At 38.3% G+C, this 14393-nt stretch overlaps 1 protein-coding gene across 2 annotated transcripts in view; it reads left to right on the top strand.

Moving 5' to 3' along the window:
- The window catches only part of PDCD6IP (programmed cell death 6 interacting protein), a 63640-nt gene that overhangs the window by 39997 nt on the left and 9250 nt on the right, over window positions 1-14393 (top strand). For both annotated transcript variants that reach the window (XM_028479670.2, XM_024116532.3), the window contains exons 11-15: window positions 940-1051; window positions 1947-2116; window positions 8528-8776; window positions 11465-11599; window positions 12794-12888. In XM_028479670.2, the coding sequence (XP_028335471.1) occupies window positions 940-1051; window positions 1947-2116; window positions 8528-8776; window positions 11465-11599; window positions 12794-12888 (761 nt within the window). The remainder of the gene's footprint in view (window positions 1-939; window positions 1052-1946; window positions 2117-8527; window positions 8777-11464; window positions 11600-12793; window positions 12889-14393) is intronic.

The following is a 14393-nucleotide window of genomic DNA, read 5'->3' as shown; positions in this document are numbered from 1 at the left end:
CCGGACCGGGACGCGAACCCGGTTCCCCTGCATCGGCAGGCGGACGCACAACCACTGAGCCACCAGCGAAGCCCGGAAGTGACCCATTTTGAGGGAAGATCGTTCCCTTGATCTAACCTCCTCCTCTTATTAACTCCACCTGTGTTTCTTGTCTCCTATTCATGTTCTGTTAAATTCACACTCTAAGCCATTAGAGAATGTGTAGTAGGTGAACTATGGACAGTAGGCCAGTTCTACCTTGTGGCCTGTTTTTATATGGTTCACTAGTTAAGGATGATTTTTACCACTTTTAGAGAATTGTAAAAAAAAAAAGAAAAGAAGAATATGTGACAGAGACTATAGTTCACAGAGCCTAAAATATTTACCCTAATGTTTGACACAAAAGTTTGCAGACCTCTGCTCTAAGCTATCAGGAATTAGCAGATACCATTGACTCTAGCACTTGTGTCCATTGGTGGATTAGCACTTGTGTTTCAGGCCCTCTACTATCCTGTCTTCTCAGCTATGCATTAGAAAGGCATTTTTTTAATATGTTAATTTTCAGTTTGTTGTATTGGGAGTGAAGTATAAATATTTTCATGATTTAATCAGTTTTCTCTCTGTTTTGTTTATGGTTTCAGTGGTCTAAAGGCTTTCTATTTGTTTTAATCTTAAAAACATCTTTGTTTAGTCTTGGTACATGGATGTGCATAATCTCTTAGTCTTCTTTCTTAATTTTACTGAGTAAGGTAATGGCTAACCTAGTCTTAAATTTTTACAAGATTTTTTGTTAAATATAACTTGGGTTTCTGCAACAGAAATTACTGTACTAATTTATATTCTAACCAGTACTGTAGGAGCTCACTAATTCTTACCTGTATTGAGTATGATCGTCTAAAAACTGTTTTAAATTTTTTACACCAGAAGTATTTCATTGTTGCTTTACCTTCTTTTTATAAGTCATTAAGACTGTTGGATGAAGAAGAAACAACTGACAATGATTTAAGAGCAAAATTCAAGGAACGCTGGCAAAGGACACCATCCAATGAACTCTATAAGCCCTTAAGAGCAGGTAAGAATGTGCATAAATGACTTTGACTTGAGTTAAGTTCTCAGTTTGGATCCACGTTTTTTGCTTGATTGAAGTAGGCTCTGATGTAAATGTGTTTTTATTGAAACTGTGCTATTATGAAAATCCAGGTGTTTTTCTTCAGTTCCGTGTAAGACAAAAAATAACAAAGATAATCCACGTTCATTATGAGAAGTTCAAATTCTTAAGAAAGTAAAAATTAAAATGATCTGTAATAACACTCATTTCCTATTCCAAGCTCTATGCATATTTTAAAAACATAAATGAGATTGTATTATATATATGGTTTTGTAATTTCATTTCATTTAGTAGTGGGTAGTAAAAGATGAGTTTTAACAGTTAACCTGAAACCAAATTATTATTTTTAAGACTTTGAATATTAAGATTTTGTGCTTGTTAAGATAAACGATGTCTAGACTTGTTTTATTTCTCCGTAAAAGTAATGAATACTATTGAGATTTTTCTAAAAATATATCTGCTTTTCTTTTAAGTCAGATTTAAGGAGTGATCCTTTGAGAGAGGAATACTTTTGAAATAAGTTGTAACAATTTTTGGAGTGAATGTTATCTTTCTATATTCACAAGTTGTAGGAAAAGATTAGACTAATGTCGATTGGCTTTTATTTGGTGGACAGTAACCGCAAATGTATTTTAACGTTTAACTATGCTTTTGCTTTATAATTGATTTTGTCATTTTTCCAAAACCAAAAATGCAAAGACTAATAGGAGCTCAGTTTCTGTTATCTAGTGAATTGGGCCTTATAGAAGGGGGAAACAAGTAAAGTTGGAGAACAGAATTAAAAGTACAACCAGCTTATATACATTACTGTTAAAATCAATACTGTGCTCTGGTAACATTTTTTTTTTTCCCTCCACAGAGGGAAGCAACTTCAGAACTGTTTTGGATAAAGCTGTGCAAGCAGATGGACAGGTGAAAGAGCGTTACCAGGCTCACCGGGACACCATTGCACTTCTGTGTAAGCCGGAGCTGGAGCTGAATGCTGCCATCCCATCTGCTAACCCAGCGAAGACCATGCAGGGCAGCGAGGTGAGGACATGCATTTTGATGTGGGTGATCATCTGCTTATGAAAACTATGTTCAAGCCATTATATACAATGAATTACCAATTTTTTTTCTTACGGCATCTTTTTAAAAATGCTGATGTACATTGGGGTGGTTGTTTTTAGAGTAGCATGATATATACACTGTGTAAAAAGTAATTATATTTATAATACTACTATCCTGTGGTAATAATTTCCATTTATTGAATGCCTCCTATGAACTGGGTACTGTATTCTAGGTACCTCATATGTTCACAGGTTTAATTCAAATTTTATAAAAGGGAGAGGCTTGGAAGTATAGGAACTTCCTTGAAGTGGAAGGACTGGATTGGCCAGATACTCTTCTGACCACAGATTCTTTGTTTCTTACATCATTCTATACCACCTTCCACCATATTCCACTGGGAGTACCTCTGAAGGGAAAGTTGTCAAGGTGTGCTTGTTAATCTAATAAATGGATAACGTCATCATGAAATTTCTACTGGTGACAGGAAGGAGAAAATCAGTAGTGGGGCGTGTGATTCGCTAAGTCCCAAAAGGGGAGAGTGTGGACTGAACACTGTGAAGTAGTGTAGGAGGGTAAGAGGAGACCCGAAGCACACAGGAAAATAAGCCAAAGGGTAAGAGATAGTGCTGAAAACTTCTTGAAAAAGGTTGAATTTCCTGGAATAGTAGTTCTCAGAAGTTATCATTGTCATTCCTTATTTGTCTTTGCACAGAAGCATTTCATGTATTTACTCAGCCAAGACTTAATGGATAGCTACTGTGTAAGGCACTGTGCTAGATGCACGTAATATCCAGCCTTTACCTTCAATTCACGATCCAGTGTGGAAGATGAGACGTATACAAGGATTACTGTAATACAGGGTAGAAATTGAAAAGTGTCACAACTATACTGTGAGAATTTAGGTGACAAAGTACTTATGTTCCAGCATTTGGAGCTCCTTGCTTAGGAGGCTTAAGAGATTGGCACTTTTATGAGAACAATAGACAGGCAGGAAAGTGGACATGTGTAGGATCCGAGAAGATTGAGTGAGTGGGTGTGTCCAGAGCGGCTTCTGAGGTTCTGTGGAAGCAGCCCCCGAAGTGAAGAGAAGATGGCGCTGGTGGATGGGCACAGAGCCTGCATCTCAAGGCAGGGGTGTCTGAGGGAACACTGACAGTTAGATGCTTTGAGGACGTGGGGGAGAAAAGGAAGGTGGTTAGAAGATTAACTTGGGAAGAACAGAGCCTGCAGACCCATAGAACAGCAACACGTTCTGGCCCCTTTTTATTTTAGAAAAAAACATCTGTTTAGTATCCCCGTTTTTTCTTTGTAGTGTCACATGCGTGACTCAGAACTTATATGGCTTTTGTCCTTTTATTCTCCTGCTTTCTATAGAAAAAGCAAAAATGGTTTTTGCTAAGCAAAATCAGAATGAGCATGTACTGATATTTTATTCAGTAATAGCTGCTTTGTTAATTCACAGTGGTATTACATAGGGGAAGAAAACTTTTATAGTCAATATGAAGTTATTTTACTGAAACTAGATTTTCTGCATAGAGGTAATCAACAGTTTTCAGTGTTCTAAATATTCATTCATCATGTGCCTTTATCTGAAAAGGCAAACGTCATGTGTTTATTAAAGCTATTTCAGATAGTTGTCATTGTAGTTGGTGACATGTTAGCCAGAGTTTTTATGAGAAAAACTTAACCATTTGAATTGCTGATTATTAAAAGTGATACAAAGTACATGTTTTATTAAGAGGTCCAAGCATAACAGGTAGGGCTGTTTTTTTCTTTCATTATGAACAGGCCAACTAACTAGTTATTTGTCCTTGTTCTGTTTGGGCATCTGGTTTTAGGTACTTAGAGGATCTTAGTTTTTATACTATGTAAGAGACAATCTATTTCAAGATAATAGTGTTCCTTTCAGCTTTGTTTACTAGACTATTTTTTAAGACCAATTCTGCATATTCCTATTTCTCCCCCAGCTTTATTTCACTTGGCTACTTAAACATTTTCTAACTTTTGTTAGACGTAACTTATATATAGAGGAAAATGACATTTCTTACTCTCCTAGTAGCCAAGCAACCTTCACATAGGGTCATAGTCATGGTTGAGGTTCCATTATCAGTTTAAATATGCCAACAGATAAAACTATCACAGCCTTTTCAAATTTATATGCTGTTATATCCCCCCAATACAAAATGTGTCACACAGTTACAGAAATAGTTATAATTCAGCAAAATAAGGGATACTTAATTCTTGGTCTGTTCCTTGTTGTTACTCTGTTCTTATCTGAGTGCTTAGATGCCTAAGCCTCTTTAGTCCACGATGCACATGAAGTATAGAGTTAAACCATGAAACCTAACTAACAGTTAATAATAATGGCTACTACTGACTGAACACTTAGCCTATGTTAGAAATTACACTGAGCACTTTATATGGATTATTTCAGTCTTTACAACAGTCCTGACATATAGGTACTATTATTATTATTGTTTTGCAGATGAGAAAATTGAGTTTTCCAGGTAAACTGCCCTTGGTTACACAGTAACTAAGCCCATTATATTCACTAAGGGAGTGTAGTCAGAGTTGAAGTATTTTTTTCTATGTCATCATATTTCACTTTGCTAGACAACTAGTTTCATTTGTTTCTGTATTCACATTTTGATTTAATTTTGTGTTTTGGATGTGTAAAAGAATGTTCATGATTCAAAAGGTTCATGCAGAGAAATCTCACTCCTTTTCTTTCTACCTTGTTCCCATCTGCTCTATGTAAGTAGCAATATTCGTTAGTTTTTGGTTTGTGCTTAGTGCTTTTATTTTTGTGAAAAATACATATGCACACAGATACATATCATATATTATGTGTGTGTATAGCTTTGTATTCTGATTTCCCTTCTCACTCAAAATGCGACATACCATACATAACGCTTTTGTACCTTTTTTCATTTAACAGTAAGTCCTGGAAGTCATTTGGAAGCAAGACTTTGCTCCACTTTGTCTAACATCAAATTCTACTAGATCCCTTTAATAGACTTTGCCATGTCCATCCAGGTGTGATTCTGTCTCCTCTTCCTTCCTTTTAGAGTGTCTGTGGTTTGATACTTCTTGGACCTCTAAGACCATTTCTTTGCACTGCTCTGCATGTTAAGAGACTGAATTTAAGATAGGAAGGACACTTAGGAGATACGGTAGTAACAGAGGCCAAAATGTAGAAGAAACTTGAGACTTTTCCTCAGGTCTTTGGTTTTCACATGGGAAGGTCGCTCTGGACCCTCTTGTCAGGCAGCTAACTAAGGCCGTGGACTGAAGAGCCGGACAGAGCTTCTTAGAAACAGGCAGTAGGTGAGCAGATCCTTGGAGCTGGAAGTGCTGCTGGTAAGAAGACAGACAGGGGTGTAGATGGGGTTCATGGACAAGCCCCTTCTTCCTTTGTCTTTCCCCACTTTCTTTCTATGAGCATCCCTGGGGCAAGCAGAATAGGGGGCTTGGGGTTGCTGTTCTCCCTGCTGGTCCTAGCAGAAGTGTGAAGAGATGTGAGTGAAAGGGGGCAGCTCATGTGTGGCCTTAGGGAGTGCTTGAACACTCTAACACTATTACTACAACGGGGTGTTTATGAATCATGCGGGTGTTAGTCAGAGACTGCCTGGACTCAGCTTTGTTTACTAGACTATTTTTTAAGACCAATTCTGCATATTCCTATTTCTCCCCCAGCTTTATTTCACTTGGCTACTTAAACATTTTCTAACTTTTGTTAGACGTAACTTATATATAGAGGAAAATGACATTTCTTACTCTCCTAGTAGCCAAGCAACCTTCACATAGGGTCATAGTCATGGTTGAGGTTCCATTATCAGTTTAAATATGCCAACAGATAAAACTATCACAGCCTTTTCAAATTTATATGCTGTTATATCCCCCCAATACAAAATGTGTCACACAGTTACAGAAATAGTTATAATTCAGCAAAATAAGGGATACTTAATTCTTGGTCTGTTCCTTGTTGTTACTCTGTTCTTATCTGAGTGCTTAGATGCCTAAGCCTCTTTAGTCCACGATGCACATGAAGTATAGAGTTAAACCATGAAACCTAACTAACAGTTAATAATAATGGCTACTACTGACTGAACACTTAGCCTATGTTAGAAATTACACTGAGCACTTTATATGGATTATTTCAGTCTTTACAACAGTCCTGACATATAGGTACTATTATTATTATTGTTTTGCAGATGAGAAAATTGAGTTTTCCAGGTAAACTGCCCTTGGTTACACAGTAACTAAGCCCATTATATTCACTAAGGGAGTGTAGTCAGAGTTGAAGTATTTTTTTCTATGTCATCATATTTCACTTTGCTAGACAACTAGTTTCATTTGTTTCTGTATTCACATTTTGATTTAATTTTGTGTTTTGGATGTGTAAAAGAATGTTCATGATTCAAAAGGTTCATGCAGAGAAATCTCACTCCTTTTCTTTCTACCTTGTTCCCATCTGCTCTATGTAAGTAGCAATATTCGTTAGTTTTTGGTTTGTGCTTAGTGCTTTTATTTTTGTGAAAAATACATATGCACACAGATACATATCATATATTATGTGTGTGTATAGCTTTATATTCTGATTTCCCTTCTCACTCAAAATGCGACATACCATACATAACGCTTTTGTACATTTTTTCATTTAACAGTAAGTCCTGGAAGTCATTTGGAAGCAAGACTTTGCTCCACTTTGTCTAACATCAAATTCTACTAGATCCCTTTAATAGACTTTGCCATGTCCATCCAGGTGTGATTCTGTCTCCTCTTCCTTCCTTTTAGAGTGTCTGTGGTTTGATACTTCTTGGACCTCTAAGACCATTTCTTTGCACTGCTCTGCATGTTAAGAGACTGAATTTAAGATAGGAAGGACACTTAGGAGATACGGTAGTAACAGAGGCCAAAATGTAGAAGAAACTTGAGACTTTTCCTCAGGTCTTTGGTTTTCACATGGGAAGGTCGCTCTGGACCCTCTTGTCAGGCAGCTAACTAAGGCCGTGGACTGAAGAGCCGGACAGAGCTTCTTAGAAACAGGCAGTAGGTGAGCAGATCCTTGGAGCTGGAAGTGCTGCTGGTAAGAAGACAGACAGGGGTGTAGATGGGGTTCATGGACAAGCCCCTTCTTCCTTTGTCTTTCCCCACTTTCTTTCTATGAGCATCCCTGGGGCAAGCAGAATAGGGGGCTTGGGGTTGCTGTTCTCCCTGCTGGTCCTAGCAGAAGTGTGAAGAGATGTGAGTGAAAGGGGGCAGCTCATGTGTGGCCTTAGGGAGTGCTTGAACACTCTAACACTATTACTACAACGGGGTGTTTATGAATCATGCGGGTGTTAGTCAGAGACTGCCTGGACCAAGTAAGAGGCAGAACTCATGCGAAGAGAGATACAGAACCCGCCCGCTCTTTCTCTCCCAGGATATAAAAGAAACATACAGCTTATAGCTTTCTGTCTGTCTGTCTCTCTTGAGTGCTCTCTCTGTATATCCGTATCTCTGTTTCTGTCTCCATGTCTCTCTCTCTCTCAGTCTCGCTAGGTCGGCAAAATAGGGTATCTCTTTACTTGACAAAAACAAACCTTCTGGGGACTTCCCTAGTAGTCCAGTGGTAAAGAATCTGTCTTCCAATGCAGAGGACATGGGTTCAATCCCTGGTCAGGGAACTAAGATCCCACATGCCCCGGGGCAGCTAAGCCCGCGCGCTTCAACTAGAGCGCCGGTGTGCCGCAAACTACAGAGCCCACACACTGGAGCCCACGTGCCACAACTAGAGAGAGAAAACCCACACGCCACAACTAGAGAGAATCTCGTGTGCTGCAGTGAAGATCCCACATGCTGCAGCTAAGACCCGAGGCAGCCAAAAAATAAATAAATAAAATAAATATTAAATATATATGTATACCTTGTCTACCTTGTGACAAGGATGCAGTATAGTGTAGCGAGGTTAAGAGATTAGTTTGGAGTTAGGCAGACTTAGGTCTCAGATTTCACCTCTGCTCCTTTTAGTAGCTGTGTAACCTTAGGCATGTTAACTTAATTTTTCTGGGACACAATTTCTCCATCTGTGGAATAGAGGTAATAAATATATACCCTATGGGGTATTGTAAGGAATACATTAAATTATATTTGTAAAGTGTTTAGGACAGTGCCTGGCACATAATAGATGTTCAGTAGATCTGTTATCATTATTGCTGCTGCTGTTGTAATCTGAATCCACTAAAGGTACAGCAATGTCTGTATCTAAATAAACCTGATGTACAATTTATACTTGGCTCTCTGAGAGATCGTCTCTCTCTGACCATGGTGAACCTTTGTATATAAGTCCTTTCTTGAAATTGGCTTCTGTTTTTTGGGCAATTAAACTAAGTTTTTAAAATTGTTTAGGTTGTAAATGTCTTAAAATCCTTACTGACAAATCTTGATGAAGTAAAGAAGGAAAGAGAGGGGCTGGAGAATGACCTGAAATCAGTGAATTTTGACATGACAAGCAAATTTTTGACTGCTCTGGCTCAAGATGGTGTGATAAATGAAGAAGCTATTTCTGTTACTGAACTGGATCGAATCTATGGGGGTCTTACAACTAAAGTCCAAGAATCTCTAAAGAAACAAGAAGGACTTCTTAAAAATATTCAGGTAAAGTTTATATACTTTAATAAGATTTTTATTAAAAAAATTACAGGAAGGATAAACCTGGACTAAATCTGTATCCATTTAGGATTGTGTTTTTTGCAAATGTTGCATATTAATAGAAATCTGTAAACGTTATTGGTTATATTTTCATGCCCACTGAATTTGTAGTATTTTTTACTTAAGGAAAGCTGTAAAGTACTGTGTTACTCCAAAAGGAATATATTAGGTAAATATCTAGTAATAACTGCATGAAATCATATATGATTTTCATAGTTGGGAAAGTATCAGTACAAATGTTATGAGTTATAGTAACTTGATAAATAAGTATAACTGCATAAATCTTTCTTTTAACAAGGTCTCACACCAGGAATTTTCAAAAATGAAACAGTCTAACAATGAAGCTACACTTTGTCTAACATCAAATTCTACTAGATCCCTTTAATAGACTTTGCCATGTCCATCCAGGTGTGATTCTGTCTCCTCTTCCTTCCTTTTAGAGTGTCTGTGGTTTGATACTTCTTGGACCTCTAAGACCATTTCTTTGCACTGCTCTGCATGTTAAGAGACTGAATTTAAGATAGGAAGGACACTTAGGAGATACGGTAGTAACAGAGGCCAAAATGTAGAAGAAACTTGAGACTTTTCCTCAGGTCTTTGGTTTTCACATGGGAAGGTCGCTCTGGACCCTCTTGTCAGGCAGCTAACTAAGGCCGTGGACTGAAGAGCCGGACAGAGCTTCTTAGAAACAGGCAGTAGGTGAGCAGATCCTTGGAGCTGGAAGTGCTGCTGGTAAGAAGACAGACAGGGGTGTAGATGGGGTTCATGGACAAGCCCCTTCTTCCTTTGTCTTTCCCCACTTTCTTTCTATGAGCATCCCTGGGGCAAGCAGAATAGGGGGCTTGGGGTTGCTGTTCTCCCTGCTGGTCCTAGCAGAAGTGTGAAGAGATGTGAGTGAAAGGGGGCAGCTCATGTGTGGCCTTAGGGAGTGCTTGAACACTCTAACACTATTACTACAACGGGGTGTTTATGAATCATGCGGGTGTTAGTCAGAGACTGCCTGGACCAAGTAAGAGGCAGAACTCATGCGAAGAGAGATACAGAACCCGCCCGCTCTTTCTCTCCCAGGATATAAAAGAAACATACAGCTTATAGCTTTCTGTCTGTCTGTCTCTCTTGAGTGCTCTCTCTGTATATCCGTATCTCTGTTTCTGTCTCGATGTCTCTCTCTCTCTCAGTCTCGCTAGGTCGGCAAAATAGGGTATCTCTTTACTTGACAAAAACAAACCTTCTGGGGACTTCCCTAGTAGTCCAGTGGTAAAGAATCTGTCTTCCAATGCAGAGGACATGGGTTCAATCCCTGGTCAGGGAACTAAGATCCCACATGCCCCGGGGCAGCTAAGCCCGCGCGCTTCAACTAGAGCGCCGGTGTGCCGCAAACTACAGAGCCCACACACTGGAGCCCACGTGCCACAACTAGAGAGAGAAAACCCACACGCCACAACTAGAGAGAATCTCGTGTGCTGCAGTGAAGATCCCACATGCTGCAGCTAAGACCCGAGGCAGCCAAAAAATAAATAAATAAAATAAATATTAAATATATATGTATACCTTGTCTACCTTGTGACAAGGATGCAGTATAGTGTAGCGAGGTTAAGAGATTAGTTTGGAGTTAGGCAGACTTAGGTCTCAGATTTCACCTCTGCTCCTTTTAGTAGCTGTGTAACCTTAGGCATGTTAACTTAATTTTTCTGGGACACAATTTCTCCATCTGTGGAATAGAGGTAATAAATATATACCCTATGGGGTATTGTAAGGAATACATTAAATTATATTTGTAAAGTGTTTAGGACAGTGCCTGGCACATAATAGATGTTCAGTAGATCTGTTATCATTATTGCTGCTGCTGTTGTAATCTGAATCCACTAAAGGTACAGCAATGTCTGTATCTAAATAAACCTGATGTACAATTTATACTTGGCTCTCTGAGAGATCGTCTCTCTCTGACCATGGTGAACCTTTGTATATAAGTCCTTTCTTGAAATTGGCTTCTGTTTTTTGGGCAATTAAACTAAGTTTTTAAAATTGTTTAGGTTGTAAATGTCTTAAAATCCTTACTGACAAATCTTGATGAAGTAAAGAAGGAAAGAGAGGGGCTGGAGAATGACCTGAAATCAGTGAATTTTGACATGACAAGCAAATTTTTGACTGCTCTGGCTCAAGATGGTGTGATAAATGAAGAAGCTATTTCTGTTACTGAACTGGATCGAATCTATGGGGGTCTTACAACTAAAGTCCAAGAATCTCTAAAGAAACAAGAAGGACTTCTTAAAAATATTCAGGTAAAGTTTATATACTTTAATAAGATTTTTATTAAAAAAATTACAGGAAGGATAAACCTGGACTAAATCTGTATCCATTTAGGATTGTGTTTTTTGCAAATGTTGCATATTAATAGAAATCTGTAAACGTTATTGGTTATATTTTCATGCTCACTGAATTTGTAGTATTTTTTACTTAAGGAAAGCTGTAAAGTACTGTGTTACTCCAAAAGGAATATATTAGGTAAATATCTAGTAATAACTGCATGAAATCATATATGATTTTCATAGTTGGGAAAGTATCAGTACAAATGTTATGAGTTATAGTAACTTGATAAATAAGTATAACTGCATAAATCTTTCTTTTAACAAGGTCTCACACCAGGAATTTTCAAAAATGAAACAGTCTAACAATGACGCTAATTTAAGAGAAGAAGTTTTGAAGAATTTAGCTGCTGCATATGACAACTTTGTTGAACTTGTAGCTAATTTGAAGGAGGGCACAAAGGTATGAAGCATAAAAGAAACAAGAGCTAACTAACCAGTGTGGATGTGAGGATATAGTTTGGGAAGTTAATTGGTATTTCCAGTTGGACCAAATCATTCAGTCTTGAATTTCTTATCTTTAATGACTTTGGCTCCTGAGAGCTTTGGTATAAATGGGAGAAAGCTTAATGAAGGTGGGAGTATTTCATGGGAACTTTGCAGAATGAATTTTATATTTCACCAGGCAGAAAGAGGGTGTGTAGACATTCATTTCAGGTAGCAGGAATTAGCACAGAGAGGTCAAAAGGTCAGTGACACTTTATTGGTGGGTAGAAAGTTGGCCAATCTGAGTGAATTATGAGGGAACAGGAGTAGTAGTCAAAGCCGGTATGTGGTGGGGAAGGGGGTGTGTATGGCTTTTATATTCTGTACTGGTGGTGTGGATTATGATAGATTTGTGATCTGCTTATGACTCAGAGTGCTTACTAAATATGTTTAAGTATTTTCTTGCCTTTCCTTTAAATATTTTAGGGAAATGCTTATATTTGTTTTTACCAATTACTTTGCTTTTGAGGGAACAAGTGATTTTTAAGTTTTTCAAATACATAATTCCTTTTGGTACTTTAACTCCATAATGATCACTTAATAAAGTTATCTCGATGTAAATATGGTAGATATAATGTAAAACCCTCTGAAGAGAGCATACAAATACTGCCAAAGCCTTCCAAAGAGAGAGGATAGTAAAATGCCATTTTAATTCGGTTTAAAATGCTTTGTTGAAATAGATAAGCTGAGAAAACTCACCAGAGTGCCTTTGGAAATTCTTCTGAGGGTTTCTGAAATGATGCCTGCACTTCTGAAGTGAATGTGCAAACCTAATACGTCCACTTAAATAGGTTTAGAGTCTTTATTAAGAAGTTGACTTTTCTCTAGGAATTGGGAACTTGTTCATGATCATGAAACTTTTAACTTGTTGCCACTTAATTTTTGGTGACAGTGCTTTCTAACGATGATTTTATTATTTTTTATTTTCTTAGGGAATCTTAGGTCATATTTAATGTTAAGTAACTGGACTTAAGTGGTATGACTGTCTCTCATGCAGAGGATTTTAGCTCTTTAGCTTTAACTGTTATTGACAAAGGAGCTTTAGATTGTGTTCCTCTTAGATTAAAAATTGTTCTGGTTTATCACTTGTGTTTTTGTTCTTTGCTCATAGTTTTACAATGAGCTGACTGAAATACTCATCAGGTTCCAGAACAAATGCAGTGATATAGTGTTTGCACGGAAGACAGAGAGGGATGAACTCTTAAAGTAAGTTTATTTTGTGTATTAAGTTGTACTTTTGAAGTTTTTTTCTTTAAAAAAATAATATTCTTGCTACCTCTTTTAAAAAAATCATATGTGGAGACTTTTGTGGTGAGTTGGCAGTGTGAGTTGGCAATTTCCTTCCTTTCCTCCATGGTGTTTCTTTGTTTGCTTTTTTATAAATTTATTTATTTATTTTTTTAGTTTTGGCTGTGTTGGGTCTTTGTTGCTGCACGCGGGCTTTCTCTAGTTGTGGCGAGTAGTGGCTTCTCTTGTTGTGGAGCATGGGTTCTTGGCATGCGGGCTTCAGTAGTTGTGGCATGTGGTCTCAGTAGTTGTGGCTTCCAGGCTCTAGAGCGCAGGCTCAGTAGTTGTGGTGCACGGGCTTAGTTGCTCCGTGGCATGTGGGATCTTCCCGGACCAGGGATCAAACCCGTGTTCCCTGCATTGGCAGTTGGATTCTTAACCACTGTGTCACCAGGGAAGTCCCCTCCATGGTGTTTTACAAAGCAACAAGGAAACAACTGCATGATCTGAGAACAAAAGGGTGAAAAGGAGTGGAAACTCTAGATGTAGGAAGAACAGTGATGTCACAGAAGTGATAGCAGAATAGCTCAGGGTAACAGATCTTAGGAAATGCCAATAAACATAAGCAGTTTACTTTGAAGTGGCAAATAGATTCCTTACATGAAACTAGAGGCACAGAACATGAGGGAGAGAGGGTTTATAGCTCAGAAAATGTCAGCAAAGTCACTTTCTGCAGGGGCCTACTGGGAAAGCTGGGTGAGTAACATAAGACTCATTCCATGGGGAGTTATGAATAGAAAGTTGACACAGCATCGATACAAAGATATTATATTCATTGAGGTGAGAAAGAGAACAAAATTTTACTAAACGTAATAGATGAAGAACATTCACCGGAATAATGTCGTCACAGAACAGATGAAAAATTTACCGTGAATTAAAAAAAAAAAAGAAAAAGAAAAAGCTAGGAAACAATCATTAAGGATCACCACAAACAAGTGCCAGAACTCAAGGAAAATGGTAAGAAAACAGGAGGCACTAAAACGTGAGGTATCGGGATTCAGGAAACAAGTGGAAGAGAGGAACAAAGCCATCACAGGTATAAGATGAAATGGGAAGGAGCAAAATGGAGGATAGATGATGAAGAAAACACAGGAGCACAAAGTAGAAAAGAAGAAATCAAAGAAAATGAAACCAAAGTAAGGAAAGGATTAAAAAGGATTAGAGAAAGTGGGCAGAGAAGATCCAATATATGTAAAATTGAATTCCCTTCAAAGAAGAAAAACCAACACAGTGAACAGAACAAATATTTAATGATATTACTCAAGAACATTTTCCTAGGGCTTCCCTGGTGGTGTAGTGGTTGAGAGTCCGCCTGCCAATGCAGGGGACGCGGGTTCGTGCCCCGGTCCGGGAAGATCCCACATGCCGTGGAGCGGCTAGGCCCGTGAGCCATGACCGCTGAGCCTGTGTGTCCGGAGCCTGTG

The sequence above is a fragment of the Physeter macrocephalus genome, chromosome 18, assembly GCF_002837175.3.
Source record: "Physeter macrocephalus isolate SW-GA chromosome 18, ASM283717v5, whole genome shotgun sequence".
NCBI classification, from domain to species: domain Eukaryota; kingdom Metazoa; phylum Chordata; class Mammalia; order Artiodactyla; family Physeteridae; genus Physeter; species Physeter macrocephalus.
Note: the sequence above shows the minus strand (reverse complement) of the source record. Positions and strands in the feature narration are given on the sequence as shown.